This window comes from Bombus huntii, unplaced genomic scaffold (genome assembly GCF_024542735.1).
Source record: "Bombus huntii isolate Logan2020A unplaced genomic scaffold, iyBomHunt1.1 ctg00000061.1, whole genome shotgun sequence".
Taxonomy (NCBI): Eukaryota; Metazoa; Arthropoda; class Insecta; order Hymenoptera; family Apidae; genus Bombus; species Bombus huntii.
Genome location: NW_026099322.1, coordinates 316,419 through 337,098, shown reverse-complemented (window position 1 = coordinate 337,098; position 20,680 = coordinate 316,419). Strand labels below are relative to the sequence as shown.

The following is a 20,680-nucleotide window of genomic DNA, read 5'->3' as shown; positions in this document are numbered from 1 at the left end:
CGTATTTAAATATTTAAATAATCTATCATTCGAGTGTGTAATTTGTAATTATAAAATTTTATAATTCGTAAACTCGTAGAAGGCAATTAAAAACTCATGAATACACAAGTGTGTGTCACTTCATGTATGTACTTGTTGTATCGGGTATTTATGACATTCAAATAATAATATCTACATTTAGCTTTCGAAAATTAACTTGCTAATACGAAGCGTATTTACCTTCATATTTTATAATAAACTTAATTATTTCGTTAGCAATGAAACATGTGCGTCTCGCAGAAATGTAAAAAATCGTAGACAAATATAATGTTCCTAGTTTTACTTAACTTCTTAATTTTATTTACAATGATTATTGTAACGAAGTGTCTTGAAGTGGCAATAACTCAAATTTAATCCAATTTTTACGAACACATAATCAAACTCGAATTTTATTCTTTAAGATATAGTTCATTCGAGTAACTCTGAAACGTAATTAATTAAAGCTTAGAAACGAAAGATTAAAAACATTTAATCCTCAATGGTGTATCTATTCCACTCTATATTAATGTAGTATCGTGGACGAAAGGCCTAAGAAATATCGGGCGAACTATGAACAATGTCGCGAGAGCCGAGGCGTCGTCGGACCCATCAATGTGTCATCGGTCTTTTCAAGTGCATAGTTTCGTGGAAAAGACCTACGTGACCCTGGCCACGTGCGCCTGCAGAACACGTGTGCGGTGGGCCTAGGAAAAAGACAACAGAATGCGGCAACGGCCAGAGCGTTAGTCGAAAAGCAGAGTGCGAGTCGAGGAGCCGAGTGCGAGCTGAGCGGAGACAGAGGTTGCGAGTGGCGTTGCCGAGAGAGTGTGGATTGCGCTGTTTTCTGTGCGTTTGGCGTGAATAGTTCAGGTTGAACAACAATCGTCTTTTTCTGTCTGATTAACGTCTCTATTGTCCACTCTTTGTAAACACATTATATCACGATATTACATATTTTTGGGGGCGCAGCCGGGATTGGACAAGACAGACAAAACGAAACGATTTAACAGAGCTATTCGAGCTAGTTGTGAATTTACCGGTGCGGTAAAAGACGATATCGTTGACGGTTTAAGTTTGTGTAGTGTGAAAAATGGCAAACGTCGGGGACGAGCGATTGTCGGGTGAAGAGGGTTCGACGCTGGAGGAGCTGAGGAGTAAGCTCGCGCGAATGGACCTCCCTATATCGGGTGCGAGGTCAGTGCTGATTGCAAGGCTGAATCGGGCGTGTAGGGCTGGACAATCGTATCGTAAGGGATCGACGGGCGGTGAAGAGCTAACCGGTCAACGAGATTTAGAAAATGTACAGAGAGCTGAGCGTGATTGTAACGAAGATGAAGATGTTGAGAAAATGAATACGAAGGAGTCGAAGGAGCGCCTCGCTAGTTTGGGTTTAAAAACGACGGGAAGAAAAGTAGAATTACGCGCACGGCTACAAGCGGCCATGGATGGTAACGACATATCGTCGGAAGAAGAAAGCGACGACGAAAGTGAGGATGAAGATGACAAGAAAAACGCAAGAGGATACAAGAGAGATACGCGAAGGGTGCATCAGGACCGTGACGAATGTTGTCGAAGGGCATGTGTTGGTTCGACACTGAGTTTTAGAGACGTCGAAGATGCATTAGAGTCGTTTAGTGGCAACAGAGGTGAAAATGTCGAACGATGGTTCGAGTCGTTCGAGGAAGTCGCTGATACGTGCATGTGGTCGGATGGGCAGAAGGCAGTCTACGCCAGGAAGCTGCTGAAGGGATCAGCGAAAATATTCGCGAGCTTCGAGTGTCATGCCAGGACTTGGCATGAGTTGAAGAGGGGGCTAGTGAAAGAATTTTCGAGGAAAGTCAACAGTAGGCAAGTTCATCAGAAACTTGAAGAAACGAAAAAGGAGAGTGATGAAGCATGTTTGGCTTACATGTACCGCATGCTCGAAATAGCCAGCCATGTGGACATGGAGGAGGAAGCAAAGGTGGAATACATAGTGGATGGAATAATAGACGGCGAGAACAATAAGGCTGTATTGTACGGCGCTACGTCAATCAAAGAGTTGAGGAAGAGGTTAGTGATGTACGAAGAGCAGAAGAATCGCAGAGCAAAGTCGATTGTGAAGCCGGCTAAAACCCAGAAGAACGGGAAGCCCAGTCAATTTGTAGACGCAATGAAGAAAAGAAGATGCTCCATTTGCGGTAGTGAGGATCATCTAAGGGTTAAGTGCCCGGAGAAAGGAAAAGGTATGAAGTGTTTCAAATGCAACGAGTTTGGACATGTGGCGGCGAATTGTACAGCGCGACAAGTAAAGACTTACGTAATCTCAAGACCGGGGAGGAAGAAGTACGTGAAGGACGTGTCGATAGATGGCTGCAGGTTTGTCTCGTTAGTGGATACAGGTAGTGACCTTACGTTCATACGGGCGGATGAGTATGCGAGGTTAGGAAACTGCAAACTTAGGTTTGATGGTTTTGGTTCCGCTGGCAATAGTACCTGGGGCGAGTTTACAAGGGTAATGACGGTCGACGGGTACGACTTTACTGTCACCCTGCATGTTGTCTCGAATAAGGTAATGACAAGACACAGTCTACTCTTAGGTACCGATTTTTTAGACCAGGTAGAGTTGCGAGTCAAACGGGGCGAGGTGACATTTTTACGACTCGACGATCAGACCGACGGTCACGAGGACGCGCCGGATGTACTGAGGATAAACGCGATAGAACAATCCGACGAGATCGACTTGTCGCATGTACGAGAACCGCATTATCGTGAAGCGATTCGAGATATTATTAAAGGGTATAGGCCGGAGAAGAAGAGAGACGTCGGGATAACCGCGAAAATAGTTCTGAAAAGCGACAAACCGGTAGCGCGAAGACCGCGAAGACTGGCGCCGTCGGAAAGAAAGGAAGTAGATGATCTGATGGAAGCGTGGACAAACGAGGGTGTCATCAAACCGTCAGACTCGGAGTATGCGAGCCCGATAGCGGTAGTCCGAAAGAAAGATGGCTCCATCAGGGTTTGCGTCGATTTTCGTGAGCTTAACGAACTCATTGAGTGTCCGCATTTTCCGTTGCCGTTAATTGAAGACGTTTTAGACGCGTTGCAGGGCGCCCAGCTTTTTACAACAATAGATCTAAAAAATGGGTTTTTCCACGTAAGTCTAGACAAGGATAGCCAGAAGTACACCTCTTTTGTTACGCCCACGGGGCAATACGAATTTCTGAAGTTGCCGTTTGGTCTGAAAATTTCCCCTATTGTCTTCCAAAAGTACATATCGAAGATCTACAAAGAACTGATGGATAAGGGTATTGTCATCGTGTACATGGACGATATCATTATCCTTGCGAAGAATTTAGAGAAGGCATGGGAGCGCCTGCAAATGGTCGTAGAATTAACTGGGCAGTATGGGCTAGTCATAAATTGGAAAAAATGTCGTTTTATGCAGAGGGAAATCGAGTATTTGGGACACATGGTCTCGGGAAACACCATAAAGCCGTCCGCTCATAAAACTAAGGCCGTTGCAAACTTTCCCAAGCCAACATCGGTTAGAAAAGTCCAGAGTTTTTTGGGGCTTACAGGATATTTCCGAAAATTCATTAGAGGTTACGCGAAGATTGCCAAACCCTTAACCGATCTGTTGGAAAAGGGGATAGACTTCAAGTTCGGGGATCGGGAATCAGAAGCTTTCGGAACTTTGAAAGCAGCGCTTACCAGCGGGCCTGTTTTAACACTCTATAGAATAGGCGCAGAGACCGAGTTGCATACTGACGCGTCCGCAGAGGGTTACGGAGCAATATTAATGCAACTGGATCTGAACGACGGTAAATTCCATCCAGTCTACTTTGCCAGCGGAAAAACAACTCCCGCAGAAGCGAAGTACACCAGCTACGAACTAGAGGTGCTAGCAATAGTAAAAGCGTTGAAGAAGTTCAGGGTATATCTGTTAGGTGTGCCGTTTACTATTGTTACGGATTGTCAAGCGTTCGCCATGACGATGAGAAAGAAAGACTTGTGTGTGCGTGTGGCTAGATGGGCCTTGTTGCTAGGCGAGTTTAAGTATCAAGTATGTCATCGGCCGGGAAAAAGTATGCAGCATGTAGATGCTCTGAGTAGGAACCCCCTGCCGAGCACTATGTATGTAACGGAGAGTGAAGACGGGCTGATTGCACGGTTGAGAAGGGCACAGAACGAGGACATTGAAGTCCGTAGGATTTTGGACGCCGCAACGTGCAGTCAGGCCGATGGGTACGTGATAAGAAACGATATTTTGTATAAGGAGTGTAAGGACGATGTGCTAATAGTAGTACCGAAGGCGATGCAGACGCAAGTAGTCAGGCAAGCGCACGAGCGTGGGCATTTCGGGGTTACCAAAACCGAAGCTATGGTCAAGAAGGACTTCTGGTTCAAGGGGTTGCGCGAAAAGGTCGAACGCGTGGTATCCAACTGTCTCGACTGTATCCTAGCCGAACGGAAGTCAGGCAGGCAAGAGGGATATCTTAATCCGCTGGACAAAGGCGACACGCCGTTAGATACTTACCATATTGATCATGTGGGCCCCATGACAGCTACAAAGAAGAGATACGCGCACATCTTTGTAGTGGTGGATGCGTTCACGAAGTTCACGTGGCTTTATCCCACCAGGTCTACTAATACCGCTGATGTTGTCGACCGACTGAGGAAGCAAGCGGCTATTTTTGGGAATTCACGGCGAATCATCTCCGATCGGGGAACAGCGTTCACGTCCAACGCTTTCCGAGAGTATTGCGAAGGAGAAAACATAAAGCATTCATTAATCACGACGGGGGCGCCGAGGGGGAACGGGCAGGTGGAGAGGATAAACAGGACCCTCATACCATTACTAACTAAACTGACTGCCCCTAAACCCGATGACTGGTATAAGCATGTCGATCAGGTTCAGAAACACCTAAATTCCACCGTAAACAGAAGCACAGGGAAGACTCCTTTCCAGCTACTGGTCGGGGTCGAAATGCAAGTCAGGGAAGAGGCGAAGGTTAGAAAGCTGATCGACGAAGAGTGGGCCTCGAGGTTTGAAGAACAACGTCGCAAGCTACGTGAGGACGCGAAGAGGAAGATCGCCGCAACTCAAGAGGAGAATCGTCGAAGTTACAATAAAAGAAAAAAGAGCGCGAAGCAGTATCGAAGGGGGGACCTTGTCGCCATAAAGAGAACGCAGTTCGGCGCAGGGTTAAAACTCGGGGGCAGATTTTTAGGTCCGTACCGGGTCGCGCGAGCCATGTGAAATGACCGCTACACTGTGGAGAAAGTAGGGGAGCATGAGGGGCCCGCGCACACCTCGACGACTGCAGATTTCATGAAACCCTGGGTCCTGAACGCCGAAGATGACGCATCAGACGATAGCGAGAGCGAGCGCAACATCTGAGGGCAGATGTTATTGCAGGATGGCCGAGTGTAGTATCGTGGACGAAAGGCCTAAGAAATATCGGGCGAACTATGAACAATGTCGCGAGAGCCGAGGCGTCGTCGGGCCCATCAATGTGTCATCGGTCTTTTCAAGTGCATAGTTTCGTGGAAAAGACCTACGTGACCCTGGCCACGAGCGCCTGCAGAACACGTGTGCGGTGGGCCTAGGAAAAAGACAACAGAATGCGGCAACGGCCAGAGCGTTAGTCGAAAAGCAGAGTGCGAGTCGAGGAGCCGAGTGCGAGCTGAGCGGAGACAGAGGTTGCGAGTGGCGTTGCCGAGAGAGTGTGGATTGCGCTGTTTTCTGTGCGTTTGGCGTGAATAGTTCAGGTTGAACAACAATCGTCTTTTTCTGTCTGATTAACATCTCTATTGTCCACTCTTTGTAAACACATTATATCACGATATTACATTAATATTAAAAAAACATACAAATCGGCGTCAAAAGATGTCAATATTTACAATCATAAAAATCGCCACGTTAAATCATCTTTTCATCTACTAATCCCACTCATAACAGCACACTCACCAAACAAACTATCAATGATCGCAAACGAGTCACAATGCCTTTCACATTTTACGTAAGCAAAAAAAGAATACAACGATCGTGATAGAAACTTTACAAGTGTCCCATTTACATATGTGCGTGTCTGTGTCAAGACTGCAATCAGTAAGATTAATCTCGTCTGTCGTCGACATCATGCTTCTCCGCAACCTTACTAGTTGGCACCGAATAATGGTACAATCGTCTCGTAACATGTATGATTGATAACTCGTCACGCTAGAGGGGCATATTCATTACTCGTCGCTTCAGATTGCATCACGTTAATATTAATTAGCGACAGAAACTACGATAAAGGTCGCGAACTCTCGTATGTTGAACCTTAACATTGGGGCAGTGAACGATATTTATGGAGTAGAGATGATATAGCACTGCACGTACGTAGCTGTGCGCATAGCATCGGATTCCATTGACTGTTAAGGGAATTAAAATGAGAAGAGAGAAGAATTTTCCATAACGATGCTACTAAACGGTATCGAGAAGAATCATTTCGTCGATGGTCTACAATAAAAGATTATAATACGTACTTGAGGCGGATAAGTCTCCTACGTGAAAATTACATTGAAGAAGAAGAAGAGAAAGAGAGCGATATAGAACCATGCGTTCCTTCAAGAAAAAAGAAGAAAAAAACCGACTAGATGAAGTAAGTAGTTCGCAAAAATATAACGTATCGTACCTTCGTTTCTTCTTTTTGCTTCCCTGTTCCTTCTTTCCTCCTTTTTCCCTTTTTACATCGCTTTGTTTTACATCGCAATTTACATTTATTTGTAAAGTTTGAATCTCCTCGATATTGAAGATGTTGAAGCTGCAAGTATGTATTTCATTTTAATCCATTCGAGACCGAGATTTAATTGTAAGACGATACCTAGATGTCGGTACGATCTGAATGTTTAGTTGGAATGATTCTGTGTTTTACTCTCTCCAGGGTATCCTTTTCATACTTTGATTTTAAATCGATGACAATCTTATATAGTATGCCTCATATTTTTTATTTTTTTTTTTTTTTTGATATCGGTGACTGCCATATTCTCTTGAGTTTCCAAATCGTAAAGAATCTTTCCCCAGGGATTGGTCAACTGTGTATGCCCCCATGCGACGTAACTTGCTGAAGGAACACGAGCCGGTGATATGCAGGCAACGTATAATTGATTATCATTCGCTCTGGAACGCTGAAGTAATGACCAGTGCAGTGGTCCAGTGGTCATATTGAATGCCGCTGGATATATCAGCATTTGGCAACCTAACCCAGAGAAGCAGGAAATATGAAGCCACCGAATACCAATTAACTTCGTAGTTGCACGGTTCACATTCCATCATTTCTGAATATGCGAGGACAGTCCTCTTATTGTGCTTTTAATTCTTTTATTTGTTTCATTTTCAGCAAATATACTGGTTTTTTAAATTAAGCTTCTTTTTATACAGAGTTACAGATTATATTAATTTTATATAGAATATATTTAAGAAAGATATTTAATTTTTTGCTAGTTAAGTATTGATCGATTAAGTTACTGTACCTTTGTTACGATAAATGCGTGCCATTTCCTCGAATCTAATATCATAGCAAATGCCAATACCTATTTTGCAGCCCTTCACGTCGAACGTCGTTAGGGAGTTACCAGGACTGAGTGAATCACTCTCTCGAAAAGTAATCTTATTAGGAATGTCGATGTCGAATAGATGTACCTAATAACATAAAAATGTAGTCGCTAATTCTATTGCTGCAACTTTTGTAATTTAATATCAAAGTTACCAACTCCTAAACTTTAATTATTTTTTATTTAATAACTGACAGCGTTTTTATCACTTTCTTTTATTAAAAAATCTTATCATTTAATAATGTTTAAAAAGGAGAAAAAATAAGTATAATAATATTTTAAGTATGTGAAAAATTTATATTACACATTACAACAAAAATGGGCGTTTCCCGTATCATAACGTTATCTATAAACCGTAAATTATAGAATTGGTTATAGTATACGTATGTACATATGTATATTCCTAAATTATTCCTAGATAGAGTCACTTTCTTCACCCCAATATTTTCAAATTCAAAGCCATAAAGGAATATATTACTTACCTTTCGGTGTTTTGCTATCAAAGTTCCATCGGGACCCCAAATAGTACAGGTATCGTACAATTTATCGCCCTCTATTTCAGGCATCGTACCACCAACTACATAGATGTTGTTTTCTTTAGCTGCGTTCGATGAAGCAACGCTCGTTTCACCATCAGGAATACTCTCGGCGTATTTTCGAAAGTACTCTGCATTGCAATATTTCAATTAATGAAAAATAACTGTCTTTTGTTCCAACCATAAATTAAATTGAAATGTTTGTCAGTTTTTTATTTTTTAAATTATTAAAATAACTAAGTTTTATATTTCGACTTAATTAAATATGCAATTACTTAGCTAATAGTATATATAATAAATTGTTTCTACAGGTTCAAAATGAAAAATGAATATTTAGAAATATTTAATTACGACAATGCTATTTGTGTTAGCATCAGTGGCTTGTTACTCAACGACTTTGCTAGTACTTTTTCAAACATAAAGTTAGTTTTCAATTAACACTTATACTAGAGGCGGAATTATAAATGCAAAATAATTGATAATACTAATTTATAAGTACCTAATTATTAGTATCTTCAAAAATATATTTATACAAAAATCAGGATAATCATGAAAATGGGGAAATCCTATATTCTCGAATCAATTCACAATTTATTTTGTATATTAATTAGATTCCGCGCTCATCAGTACGTACTCACTGGCGACATCGAGAAAATGTATCGGCAATTCCTCGTACGACCAGAGGATCGGAAATATCAAAGGATATTATGGCGCAGCGCGAGTGGAGAAACAGAAACATATGAGCTTAATACCGTAATACTCTTATCATAGAAATAGAAGCAGTCCTCAATTCCCGCCCGCTAACTCCTATCTCCACCGATCCAAATGATCTCCTAGCCCTCACTCCCGGACATTTCCTCATTGGCGATTCATTAATGTGCTTACGTGATCGAGATTTCAGAGACATTCCATCGAACCGACTCTCCAAATGGCAGCATATCCAACAGCTTAAACAACATTTTTGGAACCGCTGGCATAAGGAGTATTTGAACGAGCTAACCAACCGCAATAAATGGAGCAAGGGTGGACACAGCATCCAAAAGGGCACAATCGTCATCCTCAGAGAGGACAACGTTCCCTCCATGCATTGGCCTCTGGGCCGAGTTATCAAGATTCATCCAGGCGCCGATGGTGTCATCCGGACAGCTACAGTTCAGACGGCAAAGAGCATTTTGGATCGGGGCGTCAAAAGGCTTGTCCCACTGCCAATTCAACCCGATCTCGAGAAACCCGAACAACTAGCCACCGAGACGAAATAAGATGGGAACTTCAACCACACCTCCCTAGTTTGATCGGTACCCTCTCAACGGGGGGAGAATGTTACGCCATGCGGCTTACCATAGGTCATATTCTTAACTATCGATCGCGGCACTATAATGTCGCAGACGGATCGTCGCGTCTGCCCGGCAAACAAACATTGTAGTGGCAAGCGCATGGTTCATTAAGCAGGGCGACTTCCAGAAACGTCGACTCGTGGCCCGTATTTTACCTCGCAGTAAAAGAATGTGGCGTGATCCGAACGTAGTGGGGGTCACCTTCCAGAAAAAACGAAAAAAATCGAAAGGCGTTCAGAACTTTTCCAGAAGTCGAACCGTCAACACATATGGTATGTCGCGCATTACTTATCAACCAAAACGCAGTTACATTTTTTTTGTTCCATTTATATCTTTCTAGTTAATAAGTTGTTGAAATAAACATTAATTTATTTGTGTTAATTCTGTGGAATTTCATTGAACTACCCTTATTATCATAATCGAAATAAGGGGATCGATCAGTTCGTGGCGTCGATTATTTAATCGTAACGGGAACTTACAACTCTCGTTGACGTGCTATCTCGCGATCGCGTCTCTCCGCGAACGGTCGAAACAAAATGATTCACTAAAAACTGTCCTGAATTCCTAAGAATTTATTTACCGCAAAACTGACAAAGTGTTTATTTAAAAAATGAGGTTGAAGGTAGTCCTTTTCTTTCATTTCATTCATTTTCATTTTCTTTCTTAAGTATGGCTAACACAATATCTAATCAATTAAAATTTTATATTTTCACGTGAAAAGTTTCTTTAGATAATTATTATCAACATGATGACTAACTCTTACGGATTAATACGTGTCTGTAGGGCAATCCGGTGGACTTGATCGGCTTTTTACTTCGAAAGTTGAGTAATCGGTGTCGCTTTCTTACGCATCTTTGAACTGTATAAATGTTTTAAAATTGTTTGATCCAGAATGTACCACACCGGACAATCAAGAAGGCAGGTGCCTTGACTACAGAAAATGTAAACCTCTGCAAGAAATATGGCAGATACAGTACCGTACAGCCACCGATTTTTATAGACGATCAGTGTGCAGATACCAGGGCAATGTTACGATCGTTTGCTGTCCGAACGATCCAAACAAAGAGAAGAGAGAAATTTTAATAAAAACTGTGTATAAGTATAAGGCTTTGCGACCACCATACTGTGGTTTTAGCAACGTCTCTCATACCAGGGTGGTGGTCGATGGTAAACCAGCTGAACTTGGTACGTTTTATGTCTTTCTTTCCGATTAATAATAAGCCATTTACTGCAAAGAATGAACTTTAAAGGCATTAAACAGCACATCAATGTACATTTCAATTAGACTAAATAATAATGCTATGATTTTATCGGTAGTAACTTTACTTATTAACTTGAATTATTTCTTTCTTTTACTTCATGTTAGGAAGAGTATCTTTTTGCTCGAAATAAAAAATTGATATAGGAGTAATAATATGGATAGAGATCAAAAACTGTTAGGGCAGAAATTACACGTTTGAACTTTATAGTTCAGTATAGTTCAAATAGAAATTATATAGAATTATTTAATAATTTGTATTCCACTGGAATAAAAATTTAATTTCTGTCTTTATCAAATCTCTATTTCAGAGTATTTGTACGTATGTACTTATCGTCTGCTGTATGATCGAATATCGAATAGGTAATAATCGTTGTTACTCGTTATGTGAGAAAAAATTATGTATATTCACAACTATGACTATTGCATTTTAGGCGCTTGGCCATGGATCGTTGCATTAGGTTTTCGTAATCCCCGAAACCCAGACAAACCACTATGGAAGTGCGGAGGTTCCCTGATATCGGCTAGGCATGTTTTGACCGCAGCACATTGTGCACATATGGATGGAATAGAAAACATACACAATCATAATATTGCCATTCTTAGATTGGTGGAGGAGGTGCCATTTTCGAGTAAGTCCTCAAATATATATATATATATATATATATATATATATATATATATGCTATTGAGTATTACTGAAGTATCATATCCTGAAATTTCTTACTGTACACATATATTGTGTCATAAAGCGTGTACAATTCTTTCTCATACTTTTGGTCATTCGTTTCCTGCATTTTCATTTATTTTTTTATTTTTCAGGGTACGTATATCCCATTTGTACGAAAGAGCTCCTGCGAAAGAGCAACTTCGTCGGCTATAACCCCCTTGTTGCTGGATGGGGAGCATTAAGATATAGTAAGTGATATCAATTTTATAATAAAATTAAACAGTTCCAGTCTTAAATATCTTTCTTATTTTCTTCGTAGGACGACCACGACGTAATGCATTAATGGAAGTACAAATGCCAGTGATTAAGAACGCCGAATGCAAAATAGCTTATTCCAAATTTCCTAATGCACCTGATGTCACTGATGGTATAATATGCGCCGAACGTGCTCAGGGTGGAAAGGATTCTTGTACGGTAATTAAGTTACAGAGTTACTACAAACTATACGGTATCTGAAGACACGTCAATTCGAATTAACATCAAATCGACGTCTTAAACATTAAAAATAATAGATAAACACAATTTAATAGTTTTGCCCACTTCTCACACCTCGTTATGGTATTTAATCTAATTTCCTCCTAATCTTAGTTTTGCTCAAAATACATATAACATGTACGTTATAAATTGGAGTATTTCAATACACAAATCAATAGAAGATTATTACTGTATATAAGTATAATTTCAATACAATTCGATCGATATATTTCAGTATCTTTGATTAAAAATTTAACGATCCTTTCAGGCTGACCGCGGCGGACCACTGCTGATACAACATGAATTAACCTCGTATTTAATAGGTATTGTGTCTTATGCTTATAAGTGCGGCACAGCTGGGTATCCCAGCGTTTACACTAGGGTCACATCGTACCTTGACTTCATTCTCCAAGCGATGCAATAATATGATATTACTGTTCCATAAATATCATTGTGTAAAAAACGTAAAGTTGGATTTTCTTATTGTGGAGATAAGAAACAGCTCAAATTTACATTGTTTTGTACGTTACAAATTATAGGCTTAAAATGTACGAAATGTAACTTTGAAACGACACTAATTTTTTACGCACGATAAACCTCCACGACTTAGGTATGTAAAGATGATAAACGTATATTAATTCTATTAATTTGGTAATAATAAACCAACTTTCTGAGAAGTTCTGTAAATTTCGTTTCTGTTGTATCAAGAGAATAATGGAATATTCCACTTAGATCGTATACTTCTTGTATGTACGTACAAAATTTTCCGGCTAATCTAAAACGCTTCATAAGATAGAGAGCTTCTGGAAATTCGGACACAGAGAGTGCATAAAATACACGATAAGTCTCGTGTCTTTCAAAATTACTTTTTATTCGCTAAAAACGTCCTGTGTACTCATGCAATCACATGCAACCTCGAAACTTCACTTATTTTTTATCACTTTCCAATTCAATACACAGTTTCTGCATTTTTGACTATATGTAAGAGAAATTTCTATTCAGCCAAAGGTGTACTTACAGATTATAGATTCCTATACGACTCTCAGTAAAAATTTATCCGCAATCCAGATAGTTAAAACTTCTGTCGACCGTATTGATCCATCTGCACTCTTCGTATGACGTCAATATCTGTTCAGTGCTGCTGCGCAGGTTTCTTTGTGTTACGTCAATTCGTTTGTGACCGTTGCGCGAGTAATGGCGCTTTGCAATGGTGATTTGCAGGAAAACAGTGCAGAATGCTGTGATTCGTTTCTTGTGGTCGGAGGTTATGTTTGATGCCTATATTTATCAAAGATTTAATGCACATTATGGAGAAAGTGTTTTGTCACGAAGTGTGTTTGAATGGGCACAAAGGTTCAAAGAAGATCGCACAAGTGTTATGAAAAAACAGGTGGACGCCCGTCCACATCCACGATGACAACATTGAACGTGTTCATGAACTTATGCTCTATGGAATAGACGAGTGACACTGGATAATGTGGCAAATCATTTGCAAATCAGCCACGGCTCTGCTTATGCAATAGTGCACGACAGATTTGGGTTTTAAAAAGTTTGTGCGAGATGGATGCCGAAAAAGCTGATGAAAAGGTGAAGACGACGATGCATTCGTGGTTCGCAGCTCAGCCCAAAACATTTTTTAATGAGAAAATACGAAGGTCCTTCGGCAAATGGACAAAGTGTATACAGAAATCGAGTGATTATGTCAAAAAATGATGTATGTCTTTTTTGACAATTGCTTAAAATAAATTCTACACCGACAGAGCGGGTAACTTTTTACTCACCCTCGTAAGACACTTAAATTTCCAATCTATTATGATGAATAAAAGAGCTTATACTATTAAATCTAATTGTATTTTGTTGCATGAGAGTACACGTGTATGTGATGTACATTACCTTTATATCCCCTTGAACGCTTCAATATTGCGCATACTATATTTTGTACAGCTTCTATAAAATTTCGTATGTTTGTTTAGGCTGTTAATCTAGAGGCTGGAGTACAAAGAAGTGGCACAATGATGTGGGCTGATGACATTTATAATTATCAAGGAATCACCCCTACATTCGCTCAGGTATATATCGTTGACTATAACGTATTTAACATATATGATTGTTAGAATATTAATAATTAATTTTTAATTCTATCAGAATTTTAATGAAACTGTCCCTTGGGAAGGAAGAACTGATACCTTGATATCACGGTTTGTACATCCTATATATACGACAAATTTTAGAACATTATATAACGAAGAACCAGATCGTCGTGGCCATGTGATGTGAATAAAAGGACTTGAATTTGATGATATTTTTATAATGTTAGATAACATAACTAAGTATCTTCACAGTAAGATAGGATGACATCTTAATGTTGTTCACTTGAGTGATGATATTATAAGGAAAAGTGTAATATCACAGGTAGGATGATTCATAATTTAGAACTACTAACTCATGTATGTATTAAAAATTAAAGAAATATATTAAATTTTATAGGATATTTATGTTTAGTAACCAGTAATTCAGAGATTGGTATTCATGGTTACTATAACGAGGCTGTAGAAACGCACCCTTTCTTCTTTGCAAATGGTCCTGTATTTATGTCTAAGCCGAAACTGGAACCTCTGAATAATTTAGATTTATTCTTGTTATTTTCTAAAATACTTATCTACAGTATACCATAAGGAATGATACCGTATCGCACCTAATCAAGTGCCTTAAGAAACATCAACAGGATATCACAGTAATCCCGTATCGACTGATATGTAAGTAAAAGTTATGTGTCATTGTTATACACAGTTATGTGTTAGTGTTATACACAGTTATTTATCATTTTCTATTAATTCAGTTGTAGCCACTACAATATCTATGACACTGGTAGTAATTATGAGAACAATAATGATGTGTTCTATAAGAGGAAATGATGATTAGGAACAAAAACTTACAGGTAAGTCAAAGTATATGTTATTTGCCATTTGAAAAGAAAGTTACTAACTTGAAATTTTTTGATAAATAATAATTGTGCAAAATATATTGGATTTCAAATTTGTCAAAAATTGAAATTTAAGAAGCATTGTAATAATATAACATTAATATTTTGATTTTTCAGGAGATATCATGCGGTGGATGGATAATATGTAAAAAATATTAAGCAGTATATGAATTTTCATATTGCGTAGAGATAACAAAATGAATTTTAAAAAATGTCGACATGGTAATAAGAAATAGCATCATGACAAAGAATATATAAAGACAGTTTCATTTTTTATAAATAAAAATTTGTTGTTCCAGATTTTGAAATATAGTGAAACGTTTAATTAGTATCTTAATATCTTTAAATAATTATTATTTTAGAATCAATTGTAATTGTATCATACGTACTTTTGAATTCGTGCAAGAACATATGTAATTTTGAAGTAGTTATTATTAGGAAATTGTTAGACGCGAACAGTATGCGAAAAGTTAGTATGCAGTGTAATAATTATCAATCAAAACACAAGAATTAAATTCTTGAGGAAAAAATTTCCGGAATTTCTTATTTACATGATTATAAAGAAATCCATAATAAAAAGGAGCTGCTTTCTAATACTTCTCTTCCTTGTAATGCCTGCGTTAATAATAACGAGGTTCGACTTTTTGTTTTTAGAGGGATACTGGAAAATTTGAAAGTACAGTACCATTGGGAAGAAAATCACGATATTGAAAACGATATTTGCAAGTAAATTTCCAAAAAATCTGTTTTCAAATTTTCGCTTTCTATTTCACATTAAAAGAAAGGGAGGGCTGCCTTCTTTTTCTGCAAGACAAAACAAACATTCTGAATCTCGTATCAATGAATGATGTCAATAAGTTATTTTTCTTTTCAGATTGAACAATATTCCAGATTTATTCATAATTTCATACTACGCGAAGAATAGACTTTTCATAGGTATATAAAGGAAATATTAAGTATAGGAAAACTCTTTTTCGTTGTAGGTGACATATGCTTCACGGTTGAACACATGTATTTTTGAACACATATAAATGAAAAAGTACTCTTATGGAGAAAAAGAATTGATACCTTCGATTGACATTAGATAATGTATATAAACTTATGAACAATCACTATCAGTTTGTATCTTAGGTGCACACGCAGATTTGTTGGAATTCTTATAAAATGTACTTCCTGTACGAACGTTTTATTCTTCCAAATTTTACGATACTATGTCTCATATAATAACTATATGGATTAAACGTAATATAAATGATCCGAAAATAGACTCGAACGACATTAATTGTCTTTCTATTTATACCAATATCGAAAATACAAGTAAAGCTGGAGCAATAGTATGCAAGAATGGACTATTTATTATTTTAAACCAAATCATAGCATATTCAGAATGCACAGTATTATCATGAAATGTAAATGAATCAGTTGTAAACGAACGATTTTACTGTAAAATCGTTGCCTCCTTTTTTTCATCTGAAATATAGCAGCAATGAGTACATTCTTTTAATATATAATAAAACGAGATATCTTTATAAAGTTACATATGTCATCACTGGTAACTGTTATCTCGTATGACACCAAATATACCGTTAGTATGGAATGATATTTTTATGAAGATATACTTTAATGATAGATTTTATGAATGAAACGTTATATAAGAAAAATTATCTCTTGTTATTCTATGAAGTGTAGTAGCTAATGAAGATTAATTTTACGAAGTATTAGAGCAAAAGAGAATTAAAAAATTAAAAAGATCTAAATAAGATTGTTCGTGTGGCTTAATTATCTCAATTCTGGTACACCACTTGTTACATTCTAACTAATTAGCGCTAAACAATAACTTGCAAATATTAAAGATATTAACACCTTAATATTAACACCTAAAGGTTTTCAGGAAATTTTATAATACTTGATTATTGTATATCTAGTCATTGATTGATAAAATTTCTTGTATAAGCATAGATCGAGGTTGACGTCATACGCAGATTGCATTACAGGTATCGTTTTAATTTATTTTATGGCTAGAATCGTTTGAATATTATACGAATAATTATTTCCATTCGAACGATTAATAAATCACGTACCTATAAAAGATATATTATGAAAAAGACGTGACGAAACAAAAAAATATTGGAAATTCCGTTGTCATTAGATCAATTATTTTTGCAATGATTTTTATTTCCATGTAATTACATATGAAATGGGTAATTCATTAACATCTCCTCGAATCGAATATAATTCGTTACACTTCACAACGATTCAAATAATGGACGGGAAATATATAATAACTTTCCTGTCCTTGCGTTAAAATAGTATTGTACAAATCAGATGATACAACCTAACCCCAACCTAACCCCAAAAAACCCAATTACATCCACATTGCATGACAGCACACTTGCAATGGATTTTTGTGATTTCAATGTCACAGACAATGACACAACTAATCAGAACACGTTCGAGGCTACAGACATTGAAATTACCGCGTGTTTAATACGTTTAAAGCATAAATCTAAATTTCACGCGATTATTTCTTTGTACATTGTGAAACTCTTAAATTATCTTAATCGAATAAATAATCCTAATGTAATAAAACATCTTGAAATAGACCTAGATATCTGAAACAGAAACTCGAAGGATAAGAAATCCTAAAAGGTACTAATCCTAAAATAACAAACTCCTAAATAATAAACAAGTGATAAAACCTGTTATAAATAATAAACCTAATAAACCTTAGGAATAATCAAATCCTAACTAATCGAAAATAAAATAAGGCAAGCAATTCTTAATCTTTCAAGTAATTTTTCCGAAAACACAGAAAGATAGAGAAATTAAAAAGACGCAGCACAAATTGCAGCACAATGAAAGTTTCAGAGCGATGAATACGATCGTATTAAACTAAATAATTTTCAAAAGTGAAATTACACTGAAACGTATATCGATGATATTTGTCATTTCTACGATCTGTTTCGCTTGATCGTGCTTCTTTTCTGATGTAAATTCAATTTATAATACGAACTAAGTTTCCTTTATTATTATTAGTCCTGCGTCTTTTTAATTCGTCACTTCTTTTATTTCAGAACAATGACGGGCTCCAAGATGCTGTTCGGATGTTTGGCGTTAATTGCTTTTCTGCATCCATTAGTTCACGTTTGTACTTCGAGTAGTACAGCTCAAGGTTTGTACTTCGAGTTGTCTTTTTCCATGCACTTCAAATTCCAATACGATCTGGTCACGTGGCCTTCGTACAATTTCGAAATTTTACCTGTTTGGTAATCGTCAATGAAAAAAGAAGTTATGCGTGACCTCAACACATTGAAACAATTTTTATGATTTTTTATTTGCCGGTTGGTCAGCAAGTTAATGGAAAAATTTCACTTAACTATTCGCGTTAATTTCTTCGGTTTAACTTTTGGGAAATGCTTCGTTAGCTTCGGGAATATTCCAACGATTCGTTTTACGTACAAAATAAGCATGATAAATATTACATCACGGTAATGTAATATCGGAATATATTAAAGGTGTAATTTTGTTCGATTAATTATAATTTATTAATAATGGATTGAAAATACAGATATTAGTTAGACAGAGAAACGATGTTTGATTAACAGGAAAACTAAATGCAACGCTCGTATTTACAACAAATAACTTGACAACTATTTGGTAACTCTCTCTCTCTCTCTCTCTCTCTCTCTCTCTCTCTCTCTCTCTCACTAGCAACTCTAACACTCGACAACACTCGCAACTCAATTCTAACGACTCTATGCTTCGACGTCTCGATCAACTCTGATTCTCGCAACACGCACACTTTTCGATTCGCCTTGGATAGCGAAACCGTCCTTCTTCTAACGTTGTCTATTGTTTCCCTCATACCTATGTAAGAACTACCAACTACGTGCCTTTAGTCACGTAGGCACTCTTAAATGTAGACGAACCACAGAAACACGACGTACACGGGTTTTCTATTTTCAGCCGATCTCCAATCAAAGCTATTCTACGATATTACAATCGGCCTTTCCTGACAATCACATCTGCCCTCAGATGTGCTCATCATCGCCGCTCGCACTTACATCACTATCGTCAGCATTCCACCATTTCATGTGATCGGCTGCCGTGGAAGTTGTACGTGGCCCTTCGTGCTCCCCCTCTCGCTGCACTATGCATCGGTCATTTTGCAGGACTTTTATCACCCGATACGGTCCAAGAAACTTCGGATGCAGCTTTAGCCCGGGACCCCTCTGCATCCTCTCGATTGCCACTAGATCTCCCGTCCTGTATGCTGTCGCCTTCTTGCGTCTCCTGTTATACGCCCGCTTGTTTCGGATTTGGATCTCCTCAATCCGTCTCTTTGCGTCCGCACGCAGCTGATCTCGTTCCTCTTGGAACACCGCGGCCTGGTCGTCCTCGATGCTACTGCTCCTCTTTCGCTCTTCCTCTATCTTCCTCTCCGTTGTTTGTTTACCCATTTCACTCTTGTCAGGGGCTTTGATCGTCGTGGCAGCATCGTGACATTTTCGTAGGCTCGGTTCGTACATGGAAGACGTTAACAACTTACCATCTACCGAGACTATGATCTCTTCTTTTTCGAAGGTCTTCACGTTCATCGTGTCCTCGACAATCCCATCGTCGTCCTCGTCATCCACATCCTCTGTATATCGAATCTTCGTATCGATATTATTGGAGGGATTCCGCACGTGCGACTTCCCTTGTCTTTTCGTTCGCCTTGCATTCACTCTCTTCGAGTCTATCCGAAAACTTGAAACAACCCTCACACCCGCAACGCTATCCTTCTCAGTAAATTCGCAAATATCATCAACAACATCCTGTTGCTGTTGTTTAGCCAGATTCTTCCTCCTCGTGATGTTCGCTAAGTCCTCCTGCTGGCCGCAAGAATCCGACGAGGACACCATCTCGTGGTCCACTTTACCAATCACCACGTGTCTTGCCACTATTCTCCGTTCCTCCGACACTTGCTGCACAGCTGCCCGATACTTCTTCAAAACTTCTGCTAACTCTTCTTTATTTTCTTCCAATTGCGACAGTAGCTCAGTTCGTTCGCGACTAGCTACATTAACACGATCTTCTGCTTCGGAACGTTGCCGCAGTACTTCCTGCAACGAAGCCTGCGTCTCATTCAGTTCTTGCTCCAGTGCCTGTTTCGCTTTAACTGCAACTGCTCTAGCGCATTCTGCATCTTCTAACTGGTTCTTCAGCTGTCGTAAAGCTGCTTTACCCGTCGAGTCACCTTTCGATCTCTCCAGCATCGTTTGAGCGTCTCTTAGCAATGCTTTGGTTCTCTTCAAATCTCTTTTTAGCCTATGTTGCATGTCCTTAACGTGCGACAAATCTATCTCACTCGCCTGTGTCTCTACATCTATCTTGAGGACTTCCGGACACTCATCGGGATTTTCGTCCTTTATTCTACTAATAAAAGATTCTCCCCCTTTTATACTTATTTCAACAGTGTCCAAAAAGTCTGCGCCAATAATAAGCGAATGTTGCATCACTGTGTCTGGAACTACGTGTATGGTTATACAGTACGACTCATTGTCTATAATAATGTTCGTCGAAAATTTCCCGAGCGTAAAATTCCTTCCGGAACCGACACCGCGAAATCCAACGATTTCCCGACTTAATCTGGGCGCTCCGATTTTCACATGCTGATCTGCTCGCATTAGAGTCAGCTCACTACCGGTGTCTATCAACGCGCTCAATTCGAAATTTTCCATCTTAACATCCTTACCACGCCTTGTTTGTAACGACCGAAACACG

The 20,680-nt window shown here is 38.7% G+C and overlaps 2 protein-coding genes across 8 annotated transcripts; one reads left to right on the top strand and one right to left on the bottom strand.

Annotated features, from left to right (window-relative positions):
* Positions 1–6,686: 6,686 nt before the first annotated feature.
* LOC126875984 (omega-amidase NIT2-like) lies at positions 6,687–12,989 on the bottom strand. Its single transcript, XM_050638917.1, has 4 exons — positions 12,950–12,989; positions 8,082–8,266; positions 7,519–7,687; positions 6,687–7,244 (listed from the first exon to the last, which is right to left on the bottom strand). Exons 2-4 carry the CDS (start codon positions 8,163–8,165, stop codon positions 6,970–6,972), a joined length of 528 nt encoding a protein of 175 aa, XP_050494874.1. The 5' UTR covers positions 8,166–8,266; positions 12,950–12,989; the 3' UTR covers positions 6,687–6,969.
* On the top strand, positions 10,713–16,676 carry LOC126875975 (venom serine protease Bi-VSP-like). Of its 7 annotated transcripts, none has more exons than XM_050638902.1 (9): positions 10,713–11,090; positions 11,162–11,359; positions 11,550–11,645; positions 11,717–11,871; positions 13,905–14,000; positions 14,077–14,129; positions 14,419–14,687; positions 14,771–14,869; positions 15,032–15,508. In XM_050638902.1, exons 1-7 carry the CDS (start codon positions 11,072–11,074, stop codon positions 14,441–14,443), a joined length of 642 nt encoding a protein of 213 aa, XP_050494859.1. In that variant the 5' UTR covers positions 10,713–11,071; the 3' UTR covers positions 14,444–14,687; positions 14,771–14,869; positions 15,032–15,508. The 7 variants fall into 7 exon arrangements, 6 of the variants coding, with proteins under 6 accessions (XP_050494859.1, XP_050494857.1, XP_050494858.1 ...); XM_050638900.1 differs by lacking the exon at positions 10,713–11,090 and having other exon boundaries at positions 11,097–11,359; positions 15,032–15,136; positions 15,214–15,508; XM_050638901.1 differs by lacking the exon at positions 10,713–11,090 and having other exon boundaries at positions 11,097–11,359; positions 14,777–14,869.
* The last annotated feature ends 4,004 nt before the right edge of the window (positions 16,677–20,680 follow it).

Excerpts from the sequence above, each read along its gene's own strand:
- LOC126875975 (XM_050638901.1), top strand. The coding sequence starts at position 11,128 with ATGTATATTCACAACTATGACTATTGCATTTTAGGCGCTTGGCCATGG. Across the intron at positions 11,360-11,549 it reads GGAGGAGGTGCCATTTTCGA|GGTACGTATATCCCATTTGT; the intron begins GTAAGTCCTCAA and ends TTTATTTTTCAG. Across the intron at positions 11,872-13,904 it reads GTGGAAAGGATTCTTGTACG|GCTGTTAATCTAGAGGCTGG; the intron begins GTAATTAAGTTA and ends ATGTTTGTTTAG.
- LOC126875984 (XM_050638917.1), bottom strand. The coding sequence starts at position 8,165 with ATGCCTGAAATAGAGGGCGATAAATTGTACGATACCTGTACTATTTGG. Across the intron at positions 7,688-8,081 it reads TGATAGCAAAACACCGAAAG|GTACATCTATTCGACATCGA; the intron begins GTAAGTAATATA and ends TTATGTTATTAG. Across the intron at positions 7,245-7,518 it reads ACGCATTTATCGTAACAAAG|GTTGCCAAATGCTGATATAT; the intron begins GTACAGTAACTT and ends TCTCTGGGTTAG.